Raw genomic sequence first — 22,889 nt, 5'->3', positions numbered from 1 at the left:
GTTGTTCCCAACTTGATAAAGGTCCTTCTTTGTGCATAACTTTATAATGGAAAAGCCAACAATCATTTAATATCCTTACACATGAAAATAAATCCTGGTCTTATAGCTACATGTTCATCTTTTCTACTAATATACTAACTACAATCATGCAAATAAACTTAAGAAAAAGGCTTGTAAGCTCATCATACAAATAGGACACTTTTTATAGACCACAAAACAGCACACGCAAAATACGTCGCAAAGAATTTAACCTTTGAAATTGTTGTTGCACACTTAAACCCCCATGGGCACTTTCAAAAGTTGGCAGGTATGCATTATAAAGTGCAGCTACAAAGCAAATTTCCTTGAGTAACCTCATAAAGGTTATAAGTCCAAAGTGTGTACCTGACGTAATAATTGTCCTTGTTTTCAAAATTCCAATAGGGAACATACCTTTTATAATTGTATAAATAAACCAATTGTTCAGACGTTTCGGCCATTGGCCTTCTTCAGTTATTTATTACTCCTCTAAACTACATGGCTGACATTTCTTTTTTCAAACATTGAAAAGATGTTATAGATAAATGTCCTTGGAAACATCATGACGTCATAATACTCTAACGTCATAATAACATGACGTCACAATACTTTTGTATGAATGAAAGTTAAATTATATAAGTTTTGATCAATTAAAGTCATTCCTTTTTAACGTTAATTCCAAATGGTCTAATTGTATTTAATTTTTGCATCCATTGTGCCTCAATATATCTCCTGTAATTTGCGGATTTATCGTAAATCTGTTGCAGAACCTGAACTGTGATGTCCTCTTTACAATGATCCTCTTGGTTAAAATGTTCTGCCACAGCTGTATCTCTATCATGTCTGATATCTGCTAGATGCTCTTTTATTCTTTCGTTGAGTGATCTTTCTGTTTCTCCAACATAGACATAGTGGTTACATTTTTCACAGTGAAGTCCATAAATAAGGTTCACCAGTTGACATCCATGAATGTTCTTTTTGAGGTTGAATGTTTTATCTCCGAGTATAATTTTTTCTTCATGTCTTTCAATATCGCAAACTTCACATTCTTCTTTACATGTTTTGTTGCTGCTGTAGTTGGTACATTTTTTGGTGATCTTATTTAGTTTTCCATGTACAACAAGAATGTGTCCAAAGTACACGGATGCCCCACTCACACTATCATTTTCCATGTTCAATGGACCATGAAATTGGATAAAAAATATAATTAGGCATTAAAATTAGAAAGATAATATCATAGGGAACATGTGTACTAAGTATCAAGTTGATTGGACTTCAACTTCATCAAAAACTACCTTGACCAAAAACTTTAACCTGAAACATGCACTTTCATTTTCTATGTTCAGTGGACCGTGAAATTGGGGTCAAAAGTTTAATTTGGCTTTAAAATTAGAAAGATCATATCATAAGGAACATGTGTACTAAGTTTCAAGTTGATTGGACTTCAACTTCATCAAAAACTACCTTGACCAAAAACTTTAACCTGAAAAACTTTAACCTGAAACATGCACTTTCATTTTCTATGTTCAGTGGACCGTGAAATTGGGGTCAAAAGTTTAATTTGGCTTTAAAATTAGAAAGATCATATCATAAGGAACATGTGTACTAAGTTTCAAGTTGATTGGACTTCAACTTCATCAAAAACTACCTTGACCAAAAACTTTAACCTGAAAAACTTTAACCTGAAACATGCACTTTCATTTTCTATGTTCAGTGGACCGTGAAATTGGGGTCAAAAGTTTAATTTGGCTTTAAAATTAGAAAGATCATATCATAAGGAACATGTGTACTAAGTTTCAAGTTGATTGGACTTCAACTTCATCAAAAACTACCTTGACCAAAAACTTTAACCTGAAAAACTTTAACCTGAAACATGCACTTTCATTTTCTATGTTCAGTGGACCGTGAAATTGGGGTCAAAAGTTTAATTTGGCTTTAAAATTAGAAAGATCATATCATAAGGAACATGTGTACTAAGTTTCAAGTTGATTGGACTTCAACTTCATCAAAAACTACCTTGACCAAAAACTTTAACCTGAAAAACTTTAACCTGAAACATGCACTTTCATTTTCTATGTTCAGTGGACCGTGAAATTGGGGTCAAAAGTTTAATTTGGCTTTAAAATTAGAAAGATCATATCATAAGGAACATGTGTACTAAGTTTCAAGTTGATTGGACTTCAACTTCATCAAAAACTACCTTGACCAAAAACTTTAACCTGAAAAACTTTAACCTGAAACATGCACTTTCATTTTCTATGTTCAGTGGACCGTGAAATTGGGGTTAAATCTCTAATTTGGCATTAAAATTAGAAAGATCATATCATAGGGAACATGTGTACCAAGTTTGAAGTCGATTGAACTTCAACTTCATCAAAAACTACCTCGACCAAAAACTTTAACCTGAAGCGGGACAGACGGACGAACGAACGGACGAACGAACGGACGAACGGACGCACAGACCAGAAAACATAATGCCCCTCTACTATCGTAGGTGGGGCATAATTATGTCTGCTAAGTTTCTATCTCTTCGATAAGCTACTAGTGGTGGTTCTGGAAATATTTCTTTCATCAAGTTACAGTTATGTAAAATATTAATTCTTTTTTATGCCCCACCTACGATATTATGCCCCACCTACGATAGTAGAGGGGCATTATGTTTTCTGGTCTGTGCGTCCGTTCGTCCGTCCGTTCGTTCGTCCGTCCGTTCGTTCGTCCGTTCGTCCGTCTGTCCCGCTTCAGGTTAAAGTTTTTGGTCGAGGTAGTTTTTGATGAAGTTGAAGTCGATTGCTTGGTACACATGTTCCCTATGATATGATCTTTCTAATTTTAATGCCAAATTAGAGATTTTACCCCAATTTTACGGTTCACTGATAGAAAATGATAGTGCAAATTTCAGGTTAAAGTTTTTGGCTTCAGGTTAAAGTTTTTGGTCAAGGTAGTTTTTGATGAAGTTGAAGTCCAATCAACTTGAAACTTAGTATACATGTGCCCTATGATATGATCTTTCTAATTTAAATGCCAAATTAGAGTTTTGACCCCAATTTTACGGTTCACTGAACATAGAAAATGATAGTGCAAATTTCAGGTTAAAGTTTTTGGCTTCAGGTTAAAGTTTTTGGTCAAGGTAGTTTTTGATGAAGTTGAAGTCCAATCAACTTGAAACTTAGTATACATGTGCCCTATGATATGATCTTTCTAATTTAAATGCCAAATTAGAGTTTTGACCCCAATTTTACGGTTCACTGAACATAGAAAATGATAGTGCAAATTTCAGGTTAAAGTTTTTGGCTTCAGGTTAAAGTTTTTGGTCAAGGTAGTTTTTGATGAAGTTGAAGTCCAATCAACTTGAAACTTAGTATACATGTGCCCTATGATATGATCTTTCTAATTTAAATGCCAAATTAGAGTTTTGACCCCAATTTTACGGTTCACTGAACATAGAAAATGATAGTGCAAATTTCAGGTTAAAGTTTTTGGTCAAGGTAGTTTTTGATAAAGTAGAAGTCCAATCAACTTGAAACTTAGTATACATGTTCCCTTTGATAAGATCATTATAATTTTAATGCCAAATTAGAGAATTTATTCCAATTTCACAGTCCTTTAAACATAGAAAATGATAGTGTGAGTGGGGCATCCGTGTACTGTGGACACATTCTTGTTTCACAATGTCATGAATATCAGGTAGTAAATCAGTAAAGGTTACAACAAGAGGTATGCGTTCTGATGTTTTTTTAATTTTATTTTTTCTCTGTAATAACTCTTTTCTATTTAAGTCGTCTGCTCTTTTTAGTTGGTTTTCAATAAATTTTCCATTATAGCCTCTTTTTCGCAGTTGTAATTTTAGTTCTTGTCTATGTTTTTGATAGTCATCTTCATTTTCACAAATTCTTCTTAATCGTAATGCTAAACCATAAGGAATTGCCTTTTTTACATTTTTTGGATGGCATGATTTGCTGTGAACATATATATGTTTATCAGTTGGCTTTGTATAAAGGTCTGTTGTTAATTTACTATTTTTTATTTTCACAAGTGTATCTAAGAATTCAATCTGATTGCTGTTGTATCTAAGATCCACCTTTATTTTGTCATTTATTGAGTTTGCAAAGTCCATAAATTCTTTGAGTTTTTGTTCGCCATGAGTCCAAATTCCAAAACCATCATCAATGAAGCGTTTATAAAATAATGGTTTCTCTTTGAATTTTTCCAGTGCTTTGTCCCATTGTCGCATATAAGTACAAGCAAAATTTTTTCCTAGTTTTGACCCTATAGCCACACCTTCATTTTGCAGAAAATCTCTGTCAATCAATTTGAAGTTATTCCCCTCTAAAACTAATTTTATCATTTCTAGGATATCATTGGTTGGTATTTCTTTATTTCTTCTGGTGTCAAGAGCTATTTTACATGCTTTTATTCCTTCTTCTCTAGGAATAGATGGGTATAATTTTACAACATCGAAACAAAACAATATGCTGTTTTTTGGTATTGGCTGTTTTACTTTTGAAAGTTTATTTAAAAAATCGGTAGTATCTCTAATATAACTTGGTGAGTTGATAACATAGTTATCTAGTTCCTTTTCTGCTATTTCTGCAATTTTTTCAGTGGCTGTACCTATCCCATTAACTATTGTTCTGTATGGTTTGTTCTGTTTGTGGATTTTTGGGTTGCCTTTTAATTTTGCTGGATGTGGATGTTTTGGTATCAAATAAGTTTTCATTTCCCCAGAAATTGATCCCTCTTTTTTCATTCTATTTACTAATGATTTTACCTTCTTTGTAATTTGATGTGTCGTGTTTTGCTCTGTCTCAGAATAAGTATCATTGTTTGTTATTTCCTCTTCTAGTTTCTTAAAATATTCTTCTTTGTTGATAACTACTATTCCTGATCCTTTATCTGCCGGCCTTATAACTATATCATCATCTTGTAAAATATCTTTAAGAGCGTTTTCTTCTTTTGTTGTAAGATTTATTGATTTGCGCTGTTTCAGACCATTCATGACATCTCCTTTAACTACCTCTATGTAAGTATCTAACCAGATGTTTTTTCCTGGTTTTGGTGTAAAATCTTTATTTTTTCTATGTGTTTTGCTGCATTCTGATTTCTCTTTAACTTCTTCATGTTCCTTGATGTTGTAAAAATATTCTTTTAGTCTCATTCTTCTTTCCCATTCTGTTAAATCTGCTAAAACTTTACCAATGTTTACCTTCTTTTGAGCAGGAATGAAAGACAATCCTTTTGATAACAAGGACATGTGTTCTGTATTTAGATTTTTACTGGACAGATTAATGACTGGGCAACTTGTATTTGTGACTTCGTTTTCTTGAACACTTTTCTTTTCTTTCTCCGGTCTGTACGTAACTGGTTCTATGTCTTTATTACTATTATCTTTCATGTTAGTTTGATCAAACCAATCTATCTCATCATTTTGTACCTTTCTGTTTCCAACCATGTTCTTTTGTTCTTGAATGTTACTTGTTGTAAGATGAATCTGCTTACATACACACTTTTTCTGCTTAAATTTTAATAAATTAAAATGATTATGTAAATGCTCAATGGCTATCCATCTTTCTTTATCATGTGCACCATTCATTGGTGAATATTTTATCCATGTAACTGCTCCATCTACTTTAGTTTTTACAAATATTGTATATTCATACATTTCACTTACTGCAGTTATTTCAGCTTCTGTTGCCCATGATTCTAGTGTACCATCAGTCATAGATTGATGAGCCATGTGTAAATTAAAGTTTTCGTCTATTAAAGGTAAAAATCTATGTTTATGTTCTTTCATATATTTTACTGTTGCTTGTCTTATTTTATTATGGTGGTTTTCAATGCCATAGAGAAAAAGGCTTATACATCTGTAGAAACAATTCCCATCTCCTCTTACTTTCATTTTTATAAAGTCATCATCCCTGATTTGCCCACTGTGATCTGACAATTTTTGGAAATTATTTTTGACCATATCTGTATTACAATTGCAGCTGTAGAGTTGATTTTGTCTTATCCTTTTCATCTTTGATTTCTTTCTGTTGTCATATTCCTCTTGTTGTTTTTTAACAAATTTCTTGCTTCCATTTTGATTTTGTGGTAACTATCTACATCTGTATCACATAGTTTATTGGACAGTTGATTTAGGGTAATACTAGTTTCATTAATTTTGTTTTCACATACATTAATCGATAAGTTCAAGAGTTTCATTGACGCATCATGAAGTACCGTTTTGCCTTTTTGAATAATTTCTGGTTTTGCATCTAGATTAAATTTCCATTTTAGTTGAAATCCATTTGGAACCACGTTGTCTTTAATACAGGAATTTAAAAAGTTTAAATGTGAAATATATCTAACCTTTTTGTCAGTTATTCGTAAAAATTCCAGTCTGCCATGTTCCATCTCCTCACAATCCTCCATCCTTTTATAGGGTTTGAATAAAAATCCTTGTTTTCAAAATTCCAATAGGGAACATACCTTTTATAATTGTGTCAATGAATAGGCAATAGACAGCATTAATACTTGATTTAAGATTTTGCACTTAGGATCCATGCAACTTTGCAAGTTAGTACCTATGACTCAGTTTTCAATGGTTTAGAAGGCATTTTCATTCAAGTTGCTGCGAATAGACAGGTTAAAATATTAAAATGTAGAGACCTAAAATACTTACATTTTTATTTTGAAGGAGGAGATTGAAATGAGATTAATTAGTATAGGGAAGTTAAACTTGGTGACTACTTAAACTGGAAAGTTGAAACCTTTTTGCAGTCCTGCAAATGAGACATACAGAATAAAAATAAAAGATAGATCATCATACCAAGTCATTGTGTTTAATTTATAATTTTTTATGGTAAACATAGTCAAGCGAGGGCATTATTTGTGTCTTGCAGGCAACACAACAATATCAAGTTATACATTTGTTATACTTCAGCTTCACTGTCAAATCACAAGCATGTGTAACTATACTCATGCATGTGACAAAGCAGAGAGGGCATTGTCTATATCTAGTTTATAACTTGATTATAAAAAATTAATGTTTGATAGAATACTTCCAAGAACATGCAAGTCAAATTAGTTAATGTCAGCTTTTTAAAAAGCTAAAACTTTATCAAAATTCAAGTCAAGGGCGACTTTTACCTTTATTTACCTTGTACTTTTATGACATGTAAAATTTGAATAAAAACTTAATCAAATACTTTTAACATTTTTTGCATTGAAAGTTTATAAGTTGGCATCATGCATGATAGTTTCCACCATGTTAGTACGGACAAGTTACAATGATTGAACGTCAGGTAACTTGTTCTTCAGAGTGATTAATGTGTTTGTCAGTATATATATACAATACACAAAGGAATTTAAATTTTATAAAGACAATTTCCACAGTTCAAGGAAGTAATTTCAAACATGTCTTCCAGGTAATTGTAGTCTTTATTATAATTTTATTTAAGAATTATCATTTTATGAAAGGGGGAAAAGGGGATATATTTAAATATCAGTTCTTCACTTTATCATGGTAAACACATTTTTGAAATTGCTATTTTTGGATAAAGCTATTATGCCATATGGGATCATATACTAGGTCTTGCCAAACAAGTGTGTCTTTTATTTTAAGGAGTTGAACAAAATCATTAATGTATAAAGAAATGGTTTTTAAATATGAATGCAAATTGTTGAACAAATGACATGTTATAATTGATATTTAATGTCATTGAGAAATATATGTTTCTTAGTATGAAAGAAAACTAAAAACACAAAAAAAATAGAATGTTGTTTACCTCCCCCTTGAAATGTCTCTTGAAAGGTTAACTTTTTTTATCAATTTACATGACAAAAGGGTTAAAAGTGCCGTTTGCTTGTTTATATCTTTTTAATTGTTCAATACAAAAGATTTGGTAGGATTAATGACGTGTACGGCAGGTGTTTAAGTCCAACATCTCAAATGTTAGGGGGACAGTGCACGTGGAGTTCAAATTTTGTGAACTCAAGACTACATTATTTATCTTGTATTATTTGTGATGTAGACACCTGCTTTAAACGCTTTTAAATAGTGGGGCATACTGTTTTACCTCTCTCTGTCTGTCAGTCTGTTCATCCATCTGTCAGTCAGTCCAATGAATATATACTGCATCTTTCTCAGGAACTACATGTATATTACAAGGATTTCAGAAACTTTGTTTTAATAAGTCTGTTATATGGTTTGATGCATTTCAGATTCATCACTTATCAACTTCCTGTTTACCGAAAACACTTGTATCATTTTGCACATGATAGCCAAGTTGAAAATTTTCGTCACATTTTTCTAAGGAACTACATACACTACACGGATTTCTGAAATTTAGTTTCAGGGTTTATATAAGTAAGCTATACTTTGTGATGTTTTTTCAGATTCATCACTCAACAACTTCCTGTTTACAGTAATATTTGGACGGGGTATCATCATTGAGCAGTAGTTCGCGCTTTCATTTGTTATTTATATATATAATTAGGTTTTGGTTGTTCCAATGAACAAAGAAAAAGGACAGGACATACATAATATATGGCTTGTTATTTAATGTTTGGCTCAGATTGATCATTCCAATGACATTTTTAAAAGTCTGACTCTAGTAGCATCTGCAAACTCTTGCATGTCATACGAGTTCAGAAAAGTATACTCAATATTTGGATGAGGTTGGTACATTGCTGCTAATGTGAGAAAAATATATAGCTTCAAAATTGAATTGTCTCGTTTGTCAAAGATTTTTGTACCTAGAAGATTTCTCTTAGTTTTGTTCCATTATTTTTGTACTGTTTATAAGATCCCTCAATTTAATGACTTTTTTTAGTAACTATATATAAGATGGTATTCATAAAAATATTTTGCATTGCAGATCTTCAACTAAGGATAAACCACGTAGAGAAAGTAAAGATAAAAAGAGGACCAAAGAAGCAGAGAAGAGTCAAAAAAAAGAAGTTGCAAAAATGCCACGATCCAGATCAAGGAGTCGGAGTAGAAGTTTCAGCAGGGGACGCAACAGGGGGAGACAACAGAGTCGTAGTAGAAGTCGCAGCAGGAGTTACTCCCCGGAGGAGGGATACAGAATACATGTGGCTGATCTAGGAATGGATCCATCCAAATCAGAGTTAGACAGAGCATTTGAAAAATTTGGACCAATACTTGAAGTTTGGGTTGCCAGAAATCCACCATGTTTTGCATTTATTGTTTACAAGTACAGGGAAGATGCAGAAAGAGCTGTCCAGGACATGGATGGAAGGTAAGAAGGGGAGATAATCACATATAAAGGGAATACATAGATAGCTTTCAAGGACATGGATGGAAGGTAAGAAGGGGAGATAATCACATATAAAGGGAATACATAGATAGCTTTCAAGGACATGAATGGAAGGTAAGAAGGGGGGATAATCACATATAAAGGGAATACATAGATAGCTTATAAGGACATGGATGGTAGGTAAAACGGGGAGATAATCACATTATATAGGGAATACAGCTGAGAGTTGTTCAGGAAATGAATAGGAGTTAAGAAGGGGAGATAATCTCATTTAAGGGAGTTCGCTTCTCAGTTTCAAAATAGTGAACTTTTCAAAAGACTAGTTTATAATGATACGGGATTAATTAAGGAATTAAAAAAGCAAAAAAAAATTCATCGGTCAATGTGCTTGTTTTTGAGATATTAGCCATTGAAATTTTGGGCGGGAAAATATTCTCTCTTGACTTTTCATAGCTTTATCATTGACAAGTTTAAAGTCATATATATGAAACCTCAAATTAAAAAATGATGCATATGTTTTTCATAGCTAAATGGATAGTTTTCATTATAAAACTTATGTACATATAATTTTTTCTGGAAAAAATTCTTTGATTTGTCCTTATTTAGAAGAAGTTTACTTTTTTTAATTGCTTACTTCCATGAAGCAATTCGCCGACATATTTTCCATATATGCATGTGACCTTATGTGACCCTTCTTGTAAAAATCAGGTGATCGCAGTACCCATGGGTCTGTCATTAAAATAAACTATTGTCTGATTATATATGTTATACACTTGCTTAATATCCATGCTTTTTTGTTGATTGTTTACTATAAGGTGACAATTGGTAAACTACGACGTCAAGACACAACAAGTAATTACCCACCATGTTTTCACATAACAACAGACAGAGAGAAAAACATTGACGATTAAACGATATGTTTGTGTAAAAAATGATTAAATCGTGCACAAAGACTAAGTTTATGATATATACATGCATTGGTTCAAGAATTGGGTAAACATTATTTTTCACCAGTTACTCGTTTCATATGACTAAGTTTTCAAAAGCTATTAAAAAATAATAAAATTTTCTAAGACTTTTACAGATGGCTTATCATTCATTATACGTCTAAAAGATTTGTAAAAAGAAAACTGGGGGTCAATGGGCAAAATATTTTTAAGCATTCAAATGGGTAAAACCAGAGGATTCTGAAAATCTGACAAAAATCCCAAAACTTCCTTAAAGCGGAATATTGATAAATCTGTAATTGTTGAGTGAGAACATAAATGGAAGGTAATAAGGGGAGGTAGTCATACAGAAAGTTGTACAGGAAAATAATGTGAGAGAAAGCTGTTCATGGTATAAATGAAAGGTTAAGAAGTGAATTAATCACATGATTTACTGTACAATCCCCTAGTTAACAATTAATGAGTATCACCAGTACTACTAAGCACACTGTTACAGTTTATTATTATATTTAGATTGAGTTCAAGATTTCAATGTAAACTATTGGAAATCATTAGAAGGTACAAATAAGAAAAAACTATAAAGTAATTCTGTTCAGTAAACTAATGTAACATCTGTGATCATCCATTGGTATCAATTCATCTATAATGGTGTAAGTATAGGATAGGAATTTATTTCTATATGTTAAGTGATAGTTGAACTTTTTTTAATGGGTACAAAATTAAAATGTATTTATTTTATAAGACATGTAAGACAGCAACTTTGTGTGCGAAATTTTTATCTTGGTTTTGAAGAATTGAGAATATTTAGTTTTTGTTTTCAGAAATTCATCAATGTTGAATAGACTGATACAACATGTCCAATAAAACATTTAATTTAGTGAAAAAAAATAATTAAAAAAATGTGTTTATGTAAAACAGTAATCCAATAACACTTATTTAATGGAATCAACACATAGTCCTTGATAATATCATTATGGCTATTTTATGAAATTTTCCTTTGATCTTGCTGACTGATAATTTTCCTTCTCAGTGGAGTCGATTGATATGAAAATTATCGCCCGTTGTCAGGAAATTAACAATGTTGTCATGGGTAAAATAGCAATAAACAGATTATCATTGGTGATCTCGTTGAGATGATCAACGATAATCTATAAATACATTGAAATAATAGTATGATTGTATCAAAATATAAAAAATTAAACACAAATGAAGACCACCCTATTGCTATTGCAGGTTATGATCCAGAGACTGAACTCAGACTGAATGTGTACAATGTATATTCATGTGTTACATGTTTTATTGCTTTCTATGTATAGAAGTGTTGAGGATATATTTTTGATTGATTACAGAGTCTTGAGTGGTGGAAGAATTCGGGTATCGTTTGCCAGACCCAGGACCAGGGGAAGGAGAAGACGAGGGTTTGATCCAAACCTACGCTGTTATACCTGTGGGGAGAAGGGCCACTTCTCACGAGACTGTGTAGAAATATGGAGACAAAGACGTAGGAATAGAAGCAGGTGTGTACACGTAGATGACCTTCATAGAAGGTCAATTTGACCTTGTCATGTGAATAATGTATATTATATTTATTGATAATAGATAAGTTTAGAAGTAAAAAGTATTCAGATTTGGTCCAGTCAGCAGTGGTAAGGACATTTGTTAGATTTCAGATTTTAATAGTAGAACTAGTCATTCTATGTATTTCAGTTTCAGGAGTTAGTTAGTGTATTTTTCCACTTAATCCAAATGGCGTCATATTTTCCTTCATGCCTCTATTTGTGGAATGAATTATAACAGTAACATGATAATTATATATTATTTACATACAAATACAACAGTTTAAGCTCTGTTCATTGAAACAAACTGAACAACAAAATCCTGAACATTTGCTATTATAAATACATGAGAAATTTTGCAATCTTCACAATGTGCAGATTAATCCAAAGATAAAGTATTGATTGAAGCCACTTTTAACTATTTTGTCTCCTACTTTTGTAGATAATACTCAAACAATAAAGATTAAATAAGTTTTTTAAGTCACATACTGCCTTATAGTTCCTTCTTGAACTTCACCAATTCTTTTGCAACTTTTTCTTTATTGTTTATGTTGTTTTCTTTATCTAAATATATAAAACCTACCAGGTCATTTTTGATGTTTTCTATGTATGTAGCTAGCTTCTCAAGTTGTTCTGTAGAACAATTCTGGAAAAAAAATCCTTTAATTACCAAAAGTGCAGTAGTACTTCCCCTTCCCCTTATGGTTACTAGAGCGCAATTATTTGTTTACATTTTACCGGCAATTATTTTACCCCAACATGGTACTCAGAATAGAATCCTATACGGCTTCTGATTGGTTGATACAGGATTGGAATTACATTTAATCGAAAGCTTATCCAATTAGGTTTAAAAATTGCTGAAAATCATATTCACATTTTACAAGTATAGAAAATATTTTCAATTTCTGCACGTGAGAGCCATTAAAAATATGCCTTTTTCATAAAGCGAAAAAAGTAGACGATCTTCTTCAACTGCATTTTAAGTCAATTTGAGCCGCATGACCCTATATTTTTTTTTCTGTTGTAACGCAACACTGGCATTTCTAGTAACAGGAACTGCCACCCGTTTTTCCCTAGTTTGTGTAGTCTTTGAGAAAAAAAATATGGAACACTAGTGGTACCCTAACGAATAATTGCGCTCTTGTTACCTATAGTTAGCACTGCTTTAAAACATGATTCATTACTGCAGCTTTATTAGCCATTATCTTCCAGTAGAAGTGACACAGTTAATGAAAAAAGTCATATGTTATTAACAGACATTTTATAACCTACATTGTACATTTATCACTACAGACATTTTATAACCTACATTGTACATGTATCACTAGCCAATATATTCAATGAGACTTGCTTTTGAGTTGACACGTAGTAAGACATATCCTGGCTTCCAAGCATCTATATCAATAATCTGATCGAAATTGTTGTCCAACATTTTAGTAACAAATTTCTCATTTTATGGGGATTTATACATATAGCAAGCATCCTTACTATTAAACTTATAGCCCACACATAACAGCTTTCCTTTCAGTTCATAGGTTATAAACTGTCCACACCTTTATTTCTTTACATTCTTGTTGGGTTTCGATTAAGAAGTAAGTTTGCACACATCAAGTATAGTATTTTCTACTTTAAAAAAACCAAGGAAAAAATACCTCTACTTGTGGACTGTCAGAGCTTTAATATATTTTGAAAATTCTTTGACCTGATTTCATTATTTTTACAACCAAGTACACCTTACACAACTTTGGCTTTTCCTTTTAGTTACAGCAAGTCAGTTCCAAGATATTTGTATATTTCAAACTTTTTTCTCATGAGCATTCCCAGTTGTGCTTGCTTTTTCTTGCGTTTATTAAAGTTTAATGGTTGAAATGGTACCAAAATAACGCACTGATTAAATTTGGTTGCTTACATAGGGAATCACTGAAGCATGACCAGAGCGGGCCCCCTCTTAGAATCAGTGGGCCCCCACTTATGAAAATTTCTAGATCCGCCACTGATTATAGTATAATGACAAATAATAAACAGATTTTATCCAACATTTAACAATACTGTTGTGATTAACTTATCCACTTATATCTTGAAACACCAATCCATACCTATTGTAAATTCAGATATTGCTATGTTTTTATTGCAAAAAATGAGACAAGGTTATAATCGCAATATTAATATTAACTTAATTGCACTTCCAAATATTTTATATGATTTAAACAGGATTTTTCTCAATATCGCAAAATTAAGAATCGTATTTTAGTCTAAAATGACAAAATCCCAATAATAAATACACGCAATAATTTCTGAATTAACAGTATTCAAAATATAATGCAAATCTTTACACTTAAAAATGTATAATTTACATAAAAACCTTGTAAATACAAGCTGCTGACATTTGTTTTTAAGAAAGCTTGTTTTACTATACATTACATACATGATAATGATCTTTTATACTGCATGGTTTCAAAATTCTACATTATACTAGACTACCAAATTATTATCTTTGATTTAAAGAGTAAATCATGCATGTTACTTAATATGAATGGAAGGACCTCTGGTTTTTATGTAGCAAATGAATAAAATATAATCTAAAACTCTCATATTTCTACCAATGATATTTTATTTTTTGCATGGGTAACAGATAGCTGCTAGATTCTGCTTTATATACAAAATTTTTCCTTACAGAATACTAAATATGGTTATAAAAACAAACAAAATCTATAAAAGCACAATATTAATTTAAAGATGTTCTTTTCATCAATTTTTTGTGGGAAGGAAATTTAATGAAAAGGTTTTCTTAAAATAATCAGTATATTTTACAATTTACTCTAATTAATTTCCTACAGTTCAGAGAACTAATCTTTTGGACCCTCTTTCTGTAACAATTAAGAACAATTATTTTAGTTATAAACTGTCTATTCCCCTTTTGAAACAATGACAAATAAGATATGTTTTGTCTAGTCTTGTGGATTAAGGTATTTTTGGTTTGTTTGACCTAACATTAATCTCTTGGTTTAAAATACAGTCAAATAATGTAAAAGTCAAGTTCATTTCTGGATCATATGTTGAACTTTTCTCTAAGAGTTGCTGCTTTATTAATCATGTTAATATACCACTGATTATTTTATACCTACTGTATCAAAAAAGATGATTTGTGAATTTTAGATTTTAATATAGCATAATTGTTTTACATTTACTGTGTCTTTTAGAAGGTTTGTATAAAGTTTATGTAGCTGATACTTAATATTTGTTGGTTCTTGTTTCAGAAGCCATTTCTTCTGAAGGGATTTTTTTTTTTACGATATCCCATTTTTCAAAGTACAATAAATTCAAACTTTAGGTTGATATGCTTAAAGACCAGTTATTGCCATAATTAAGGCCACACTATTGCCATCATTAAGGCCACACTATTGCCATCATTAAGGCCACACTATTGCCATCTTTAAGGCCACACTATTGCCATCATTAAGGCCACACTTAATATTTAATTATTAGTTGTTTGCTGTATATTGCTATTAATTCCATGTACATGTATTAGTGGGTAAGTATACAATAACTTTGTTTTGATCTTAAAGTAAGGTAGCTATACAGCAAACACATTTTAGATTTTCTTTTAGAAAAAAATTGTTTCAATCAGAAAACTACATTTCGTAATAATATGGTATAAATTTGAATTTGATCAATTATTTGTATAGTGTTAAATTACATATACCAGACATCATACATTATATATATTTGGATCAAATTGTTCCCTGCAGAAATTACTAACATCCTCCACAACCTAACCAACAATCATGGAATGTTATTTTGAAGAAAATTAATTGGCAAACAGCCAATTTGAATAAATTTGACTGACTTTTTAAATATTTTTGTCAGGAATGTGGTACTGGTAAAATGTGTCAGATCAAAGAGTGGTCATGTGATAATGGTATTGGTGATGATTGGTCAAAATTTGAATTTGAAATGACATGGTTTATGATTGGTTCCTCTGTGTGAAGGAGCCTTTTGATTGGTTGGGATAACCATTGTAATGGTTGTAAGTGATGTGATGAGAGAGAATGTGTCATTGATTTGTGTCATATTGGTTGCGTTTGTGTTTATTTATAGCAGGTAACAGGTAAGTAGAGACAAAATGTGTGAACAAAATTAAAAAATATAAAATATACAAATAAGTAATTCAATAATAAGAAAATAATAATGGTGATTTTGAGTGAGTTACTGTGAAATATATCATAATATCAGCAGTGAACATGGTATGGTCTTTCACCAACAGAGGTCATGGTATGGTAATTCATTAGCAGTGCACATGGTATGTTCTTTGATCAGCAGTTGTGTCACTGAATGGTCATAGATCAGCTTTGAACATCTTTACATGGTATGTTCACTGATCATGGTATGGTCATTGTTAGCAGAGGTCATGGAATGGTAATCCTTCGCATTGGAGATGGTCTTCCATCAAAGATCAGCAGCAGTGTTTCACAGTGACTCACTCATTTCTACCAAATTCCATTTTAACCGAAGCACTATAAAATCATTTTTAGTTGCAGATAAGAATTGTTATCCAATCTCCTTCCAAGTATGACTTTGAGGTTCACAAACAGGGACAACGTTCAAATTATTTAGTCTTTTTATGTGTTGTAAAAGTCTTTTGGCAATCTATGCATCCTTAAAGTTATAAAGTGCAAATTTAGAACATGAAATTTGGAGTAATAAGAGATAATATCAAGTATTTGTCCCTATGTGAACCTCTGTTGCCATATTAACCATTTAGCTTCGTCCTCCTGGTAGCTATATCTTCCAAAATAATCAGAAATACATCTACAAGTTAAGAGTATCGATAACAAAAGTATTTTATGATTGTGTGTTTTATAAGTATATAATAATATATGATTTAGTGTGACCATATACAATGCAGTCGCATTAGATAATTGACATGTTATCTAAATGGTGCATTTTACTTTTATTATTTCTCTTGTCTCATTTCAATCATCAATCATTCAAAAATAAAATGTAAAATCAAGGAATATGTCGATAATCATGATAATATTGAATCTAATATTAGAAGTGGGAGAAACTTTGAAAGCCCTGCTATTCATTTAAAATTGTTTTTATTAAGGATTGAAAGAAAGGAAAGGAACCACAAACATTTGACAGATAATGGCTCTCATATTTCCTTAAGGTGGTACCTAACACTACAGGGAGATAACTCTGTATAGTCAGCTAACCGTTTTAATTACATGGTGTTGTAAAAGGAATATTAAGGTTCTCAATGATCAAAATTGGTGGTTGTCAAATTGCTATTTAACCAGTGTAATTTTTCTGACAAATCGGTTGGTTCAAAATTTTTTTTTTTTTTATATTTTTGTTAATTTACTTTGACAAAATTTTATGAAAATTAAACGAGCCAAATTAATTTTAGTGAAAGTGTTGGGTACCACCTTAAGTCAAAACACCAAATCTACTGCAAATTGACTTTAAATTGTATGAGTGACATTGATTGAACATAAATAAGGATACAAGAAATTGGAGTCTGGGCACATTAGACCCTTTCCTTTTGAAATGAAAGAAATTACTGATAAATGTAAATGGAGAAAAGATATAAGGCCTACTATGTCTAAAGTGTCTTTCTCCTTGATTTTACAGTTTATTTTAAAGAAGTCATATGTAAACAAACCATTCTCAGTCTTTTGCATGGAGCTTGACTGTATAAACATGGTGTAGGGGAAAATGTCAAACTTGATAAAAAATACATTTGTTTGCTGTAATAATGTCTCTTTCCTTTCATCCTTTAAAATTTAATCTTTAAAACATGAAAAATTGACTTATTTTGTAGTTAAGTATCAACTTTTGTCCTAATAGTGTGAACCAGGCAACTGCCAACCTATTATAATGAATAATGATTCTCATAACAATTTGGTAGTTTATACAGCAGCAAATGGATGTAGTTTATACAGCACCAAATGGATTAGTGTTTTAAGAAAGGCCTCATTATTATTAAGTATAAACATGGATTTTTTCTTAAATGTAGTATTAAAAACAAGTATATACAAACTGAACAGAATTAAAGCAGAGAACTCAAAATTATTTAACTATTATTCATGATATTAGGTGCCTATGCTTAGTTAAAATTAAGTGTTGACAAAGCTGTATGATAGAATTAAATAACCTCTACCTCCAGTATTGGACTTTTAAGAAGTTAACCACATGCAGAATAAAACATATTTTTCCAGATTTTTACAATATTTTTACAGATTTCTTGAAAATTTGAGAATACCTTTTGTCTGGGCCTATAATTCTTTTTATTTATATCCTTTTTAATCGGTAAACAATTGTTTCATTTATTTGAGAGCGCTAAAGACTGAAACCTTTTTCTTGTACATCCCCCCTCAAATAATCTGAATAAGAGTTTTTGATTTGTTTGTGGCAATTGTGGGTTTACTGAGAAAGTTTATAAAATTTGCATTTATGATTTAGATACATATTAAAATGTAGTTATCCTTTGCTTTACTCACTGTTATAGGAAAATAATTCATGTTTATACATTGGCCTGCTAAATCTGACATGTTACATGAATGTTTTTATTGTTTATTTTCAGGGACAGGGGAGATAATAATTTCACAGCAAGAAAACGCAGAAGTTACTCACGCTCTAAATCCAGATCGAAATCTCGATCACCGAAGAGATCCAAGAATCGCAGGTTGGTAAATTAGTATTTTATCATGCTATAGGTATTTTGAGGTCAACATCAGAAACAATTAATTAAATGCAGTTGTCAGAAATGTGGTGATGAAGTGTTATGAGTACTGGTAGGCTAGCTTGTTCAGAATTTAAAGAGAACCTTACCAGGATTTAGATTTCAGAATTTCATATGGTAGACAGAGATTTATATGATTTATTCTGTTCTAGAATATTTTTAGATCATCAAGTAAAGTATAAATGAACCAAAGTTACTTACTGTGATTTGATAGGAAAGATTGTTAATCAGCATCATCTCATATGCTCTTTGAAATCATAAAAATGTCTGTTGTCATTTGTTCAGGTCAAGGTCACGTTCAAACAGACGCAAAAGCAGAAGTCCCAGGTATGTATATGATAGCAGTCAATGGATCTAACAACTTCACTATCCCCTTCTAATTTCCACTCATTAATCAAAGTTAACTCCCTTGTAAATCTGTGTCTTTGACAGTTATCTCCCTTCGCTTTCTCACATTGCAATTTAGATAAACGATAGTCCAGGAAGAAATTATAATATTTGTAATTTTTTTTTGAATAATAGCAAACTAAATTTGATAATCAATTTATTCTAATGGTTTAGAAATCAGATGTTCAGCAAAAATAATTATGCTTTCTGAGAGGAACATTAATCAAAAAGGGAGCTAACTCTTTAAAACAGAAGTGCACTTCAACCACTTCTGCCACAGTTTATAGTTTGTAAAGTAGCTCTTATAGGTTGCACTTTGTAAATACAGCTGTTTCTCAAACCACGCCTCTTTGGGGGAGATTTAGAATATTCATAGAAAATTAATTTTGTTTACATACTGGTTCCCAGTTATGCTCTCTGTGTCCCATCTCATAGTCATAACTTGGGAATGTTACCAGTAGATAAACATGTGTATATTGTTTACATTGAAATCTGGGGTAACCCTTCATTCGAGGTAGGGGTAGTTAAGAAAATTAGTGTTAGTTTAAACTCTGAAAAGTTTAGGGCATATAAACGTTGAAAATATGCCACACAGCCCTATATTTTGACCTTTGAAAAAAATTGTAGTGCATATGAACTTGATTTTTTTCAAAACTTCATAGTAAAAGTGGTACAGTTTTAGCAGTAGAGGGAGTTCCTATGGGAAAATACATTGTCAATATTTACAGAAATGCAACCTATATGGAGTTTTGTCATAAGAATTTAAGAGTTTGAATTTTGACTCTTGAAAATGTCAAATATTATTGTCACTGCAGTTGTTTATCTTTTTTCTGTTCAAATTGTTCCTGTCCAAGTAAAATATTTATAATTAGTATAGTTATAAATATTATAAGACAAAATTGCTAACCATTATTGAAATATAACAGGAGTAGATTAATCAGCATGCTATACTGAAAGGTGGTGGAAAGTATTTAAAGTGACGTGTATGAAAGGTGACTTACGAAGGAAAATATCTGATCCTGGTCAATATGGTCAAATTATTCAGGTGCACATGTGAATTAATGTTAACTTGTTATGCATGAAATATTTAACATTACACAACCATTAGTTGTAAGATGTGTAAGTGTTTTTGGGTTTAAGACATGTTCTGAACGATAAAACCTTACTTCTATACTCCAAGTCTTCAATCAGTACCACATCACTAACACCATAATAACTCATAATTAATTAAACAGTTTAATACATAAGATTTATTTATACCATACTTTCATATCCCTTTATGCCAGTTTCCTTCAAGAAAGATGTAAAACAGATGACAGTTGTCTGCTCTTTGGTCTGGTCTCTTTGACATATCCCCCATTATATTTTCAATTTTAGAATGTATTGATTCGTATTTGAATGTACATTTGTTCTTTCTGTACAAGTTTTGAAAAAAAATCATAAGCTTGAATTGTTAGCGTAGAAAAGATGAGTTGTACTAGCGGTAAGTGTTTTCATTTGAATCTGTTGAAAAAGGAATAGATTAATTCTAGTTGAATACATTGTCCTGAACCAGAGAAGATTCTAAAGTAGAAAGTACGCCATCTAGTTTAAGAATGTTCTGTGCAATCAAAGATTTTGTAAACTAAACAAATTTAAGTCTTTTCATTAGAGTTAAAAGTTTGATAAGTTGACAAGTAGAACATATTAACCTTCATTTACAACTTGTACAGACTTTGAGGATTTAGAACTTGGTCTTGATGTATGAAACACCCTTTCCATCGCTGAAGATTTTAATTGACCTCTAGTTTCATTATTTGTTTTGATGTTCTGTGGAGTTTCTGTCTTATTGCTGTTTTCCTCTTATTTGATTTTGTTCATGTCGTTATTAATGATTTCAATCAAATTATCATTTGTCTGCTCTGTATAATTCTATTTTTTAAATTTGAACTTTGTTGTTTCACTGTACTTTCATATCATATCTTAATTTTAATTTCAGGTCAAGGTCACCTGTAAAGAGAAACCGTTCAAGATCAAAATCACCCAAGCGTAGCAGAAGCAGAAAAGACTCAGAGAGAGAGAAGAGATCTGTAGAAAAGATAAAGTTAGAATCACCAAAAAAGGAGTACAGATCTAGGTCACGGTCAAGATCAAGGTCAAGGTCAGTCTCCAGACCAGCTGAAGATGTTAGAAAATCTAGGTCAAGATCGAGGAGCATGTCATATCATGGCAATGGTGAAATTGAGGCAGATGCATGAACTGTTTAAACATTAAACACTGAATTTTGTAATGTTGTTGACGTAGAATCGTGACTCCGGAAAAATGTTCATGTTTGTTACTTGTTATAATAGATACTAGGAAAAAATTGTGGAATCTAAATTTTAACCATTTTACTTTTTGTCATGTAGGTTCAATCATCATTTGATTTGGAATGTAATATTTTTTAAAAAAGATATTATAGAATAAAGTGACCAATAATCATCTGAATTATCTGAAGGTCTTTATAAGTAATTGACAAAGAATATCAACTATCATTTATCAAAGTACATCAGCAATTATTTTTAAATCAATTTCATTCAATTTTTGTAGTGATATATTATTGTCACCATATTAATGGGTTTTAGTACTTGGAATATTTTATTGTCTTAGAATTAACAAATGAGAAAAAAAAAACATGCAGGATTGTCTCATTGAAACACAAGAAAACCCTTATTTTAAAACAGATAATTAAAGAACTTGAAGTCTTAAAGGTATGATTTATATTAATGTGATTTATTCAGTCATATTCAGGCATATTCAGGCAGAAAGACTAAAAGAATGATGTATCCTTTCAGCTGTTGTTTTACAGTCAAAGTATAAGGAGATGTTATAAGAATGACAAAACCTTTGATGTTTTATTTGATGTTTTTAATCAGAGACTTTGTTGTATTTAATGACAATGTAAATGTTGTTTTATAGGATCCATACATAAATCATATCTCACAAGTAAGTGGAAGGAAAAGGCAAATTTTTCTGTTTTGAAAGAAATTATCATGTGTTATATTAATTTAACAAGGTTATATATATTCAAAATGTCTTCATAATTAAGGGACATTTTCTATTTAACCATTATTTTATCAAAAATGTTTGTAGAGCATGACTTGTTTTATAAATACAATTTGATAGATTTAGAAAACCTTATGGAGTCGCCCACTTTCAACTTTTTGTAAATAATATTTTAAACTACATCACTGCAAAATTTGGTCAAATTATTTTGCAGCAAAGAAAAACATGAAAATTCATTATAGTTAATCATAAAAAATCAAACTGAATTTAGCCTTTAAAAAATTGAACTTTGAATCTATAATTAAATACATTCCAGAAAACCTAGTGCTGTTGATGCCATATCATTACAAATTTGATTGTGGCTATTCTCTACAGATCTCTAAAATGATAAAATGAGAAGCTACCTGGCAGGTGATACCATTTCCTTTCTGTTAATGTCAGGAGTTTAATTACATTATACATTTTAGACACTCTTTTCTTTTGTCAGAGTTTTGTTCTTCATGTTACATTTATTACCATAAATTTCATGTAAACCTTGATTATGAAACCGTAAATGAAACAAAAACTGATATTTTCAAGTTTTCATCTTACTCATTGACATGAAAAAAGATTTAGTATCAATCACATGGTAAGGGAGATAACTTGTGTCAATTACATTGTAAAATGGATCAATAAGAAATCGTGACTGTATATTGCATTTTTTAATCATCATTTATACAGAATATTAAAATACAAATAAAAATACTGTATAAGTTTTATTGTCATTTGAAACCAAAAGGATGGTATGGAAGAGGGACGAAAGATACCAGAGGGTCAGTCAAACTCCTAAATCGAAAATTAACTGACAACACCATGGCTAAAAATGAAAGACAAACAATAGTACACATGACATAACATAGAAAACTAAAGAAAAGTAACACAAACCCCACAAAAAACTAGGGGTGATCTCAGG

The 22,889-nt window shown here is 31.2% G+C and overlaps 1 protein-coding gene across 3 annotated transcripts in view; it reads left to right on the top strand.

Annotated features, from left to right (window-relative positions):
- Positions 1-22,682, top strand: part of LOC143082106 (uncharacterized) — a 31,678-nt gene extending 8,996 nt beyond the window's left edge. The window contains exons 1-6 of one of the 3 annotated variants that reach the window (XM_076257664.1): positions 7,399-7,424; positions 8,877-9,260; positions 11,575-11,742; positions 18,368-18,469; positions 18,812-18,853; positions 20,892-22,682. In XM_076257664.1, coding sequence (XP_076113779.1) covers positions 7,414-7,424; positions 8,877-9,260; positions 11,575-11,742; positions 18,368-18,469; positions 18,812-18,853; positions 20,892-21,150 — 966 coding nt within the window. In that variant the 5' untranslated portion in view covers positions 7,399-7,413 and the 3' untranslated portion in view covers positions 21,151-22,682. Of the gene's footprint in view, positions 1-7,398; positions 7,425-8,876; positions 9,261-11,574; positions 11,743-18,367; positions 18,470-18,811; positions 18,854-20,891 lie in introns of those variants that run through there. The other 2 variants (XM_076257666.1, XM_076257665.1) reach the window with 2 other exon arrangements.
- Positions 22,683-22,889: the final 207 nt, after the last annotated feature.

The sequence above is a fragment of the Mytilus galloprovincialis genome, chromosome 7, assembly GCF_965363235.1.
Source record: "Mytilus galloprovincialis chromosome 7, xbMytGall1.hap1.1, whole genome shotgun sequence".
Lineage (NCBI taxonomy): Eukaryota > Metazoa > Mollusca > Bivalvia > Mytilida > Mytilidae > Mytilus > Mytilus galloprovincialis.
This window is presented reverse-complemented; position numbering and strand designations above follow the sequence as displayed.